The sequence below is a fragment of the Helobdella robusta genome (genome assembly GCF_000326865.2).
Source record: "Helobdella robusta unplaced genomic scaffold HELROscaffold_25, whole genome shotgun sequence".
Classification (NCBI taxonomy): domain Eukaryota; kingdom Metazoa; phylum Annelida; class Clitellata; order Rhynchobdellida; family Glossiphoniidae; genus Helobdella; species Helobdella robusta.
Window position 1 is genome coordinate 563,433 of NW_008704310.1, and position 1,703 is coordinate 565,135.

At 36.8% G+C, this 1,703-nt stretch overlaps 1 protein-coding gene across 1 annotated transcript; it reads left to right on the forward strand.

The window, feature by feature from the left end:
• Positions 1-433: 433 nt before the first annotated feature.
• On the forward strand, positions 434-1,246 carry HELRODRAFT_172921 (hypothetical protein; the record flags this gene model as incomplete). Its single annotated transcript, XM_009019582.1, has 2 exons — positions 434-604; positions 1,109-1,246. The coding sequence occupies 2 exons, from the start codon at positions 434-436 to the stop codon at positions 1,244-1,246; spliced, it is 309 nt and encodes a 102-aa protein (XP_009017830.1).
• Positions 1,247-1,703: the final 457 nt, after the last annotated feature.

The following is a 1,703-nucleotide window of genomic DNA, read 5'->3' on the forward strand; positions in this document are numbered from 1 at the left end:
TACACACACACAAACACACACACACCATACACATTCATACAGAACATACATACACACACACACACACACACACACACACACACACACATACACATTCAGACAGAACATACACACACACACACACATACACACACATACACACTCCAACCTACACACACCATACACACTCACACACAGAACACACAGCAGATCTCACAGGACCGCAGTTCTGACGTTCATCAAATATGACGTCATGCAAAATGAATGACGTCACACCGGCAGTTTCATAACTGAGGAATAAAATGTGACCTGGATGTTGCAAATGTGGATGAACTAATCTGGCAGATGTGAGCGTAACTCACAGCAATGATATTTCGATTGGGACCAATGCGTCTCCAACATCTACAGTCAAATATGATGGGCCTCACATTTCTCATTCGTCAAATCTTCTTTCATGTCGTGTTTATCAAAATGTGTGGTGGTGCATCTCGTCAGTTTCTTCTTTGATGGCTCTGGTTATATGCAGGCTTCAGTAGGCTTACGTAGCACTTGCTGTCATACCTATAATGTGGAAGATTCTTTTAATCACTCTGTTGACAATCTTAAAAGGATGAAGTTCCTTAAGGTAACAAAATAATTTATTCTTGAGAGTTAGCTTAGTTATGTAACTTTAGGCAAACTTCTGATTTTTTTGTAAAATCACAAATAAGTATAATACACGAGGAATACAAACTTAAAACTAATCATAAAACTTATTAAATTTTACAACATTCTAGAAATATAAAATGGAATTGTTAAAATAAATGTATGGTAAATCGTTCAAATCTATCGCGATGAGGATCTAGTAAAAAAAAACTTTTGCTGAAGAAGGCTTATCATCACAAAATCACTTTCAAAGATCTGTAAATTGAATTTTAGGAATTAAATGAAAAACATAGTTGAAAAAAATATTTGAAATATTAGTTGTGGATTCTGCTTGGTTTGTTGAGTGTCTATATAGACGTCATCTAAGTGAAGCACCGTCTTTCGATACAACAACACTACACAAAATACAACACACTACACATAACTGAAACAACTGTATACAAAGTGCAACAACACTACACAAAACACAGCAACACTACACCAGATACGACAACACTACACGAGGAATGCAGGGTACAACACACAAGTTACAGGCAGGCAGTGGCATGGCGGGGAGCCGGGTATCCTGTTGAATGTGACATCATTCGCTCCGATCGGACAGAACTGCATAATTCAAATCTAATATTTGAAACGTGCTACACTACAAATAGTAATAAAATTATTTTGATTCTAGCATGGGCTTGTTGCCTGAAACAAATAAAAACCAATCAACATGGTCCAATCAGCATGCGGTTGTTAGGCAAAACGAGTCATTCCAACATGCGTTTCAATATTTACAATTCACCATCAGTTTAAATACACTTTTATGTTATTTCATGTTTGTAAATAAATAAATAAAAATATATATATATGCGTGTGTGTGTACGTTTTTAAACGTGTGTGTGTGTGTGTGTGTGTGTGTGTGTGTGTGTACGTGTTTAAGCGTGTGCGTGCGTGTATGCATGCAGGGTCCCTTCAACCTCACTTAGCAATGATGGAGACTTTGTAGCGAATAACAAAAAGCAAATAACTGAAATGAATGATGGCTGAGATGGTATAACAAATGATGAGTTATGAAGGATGCTGTTGTTGCTTGCAGA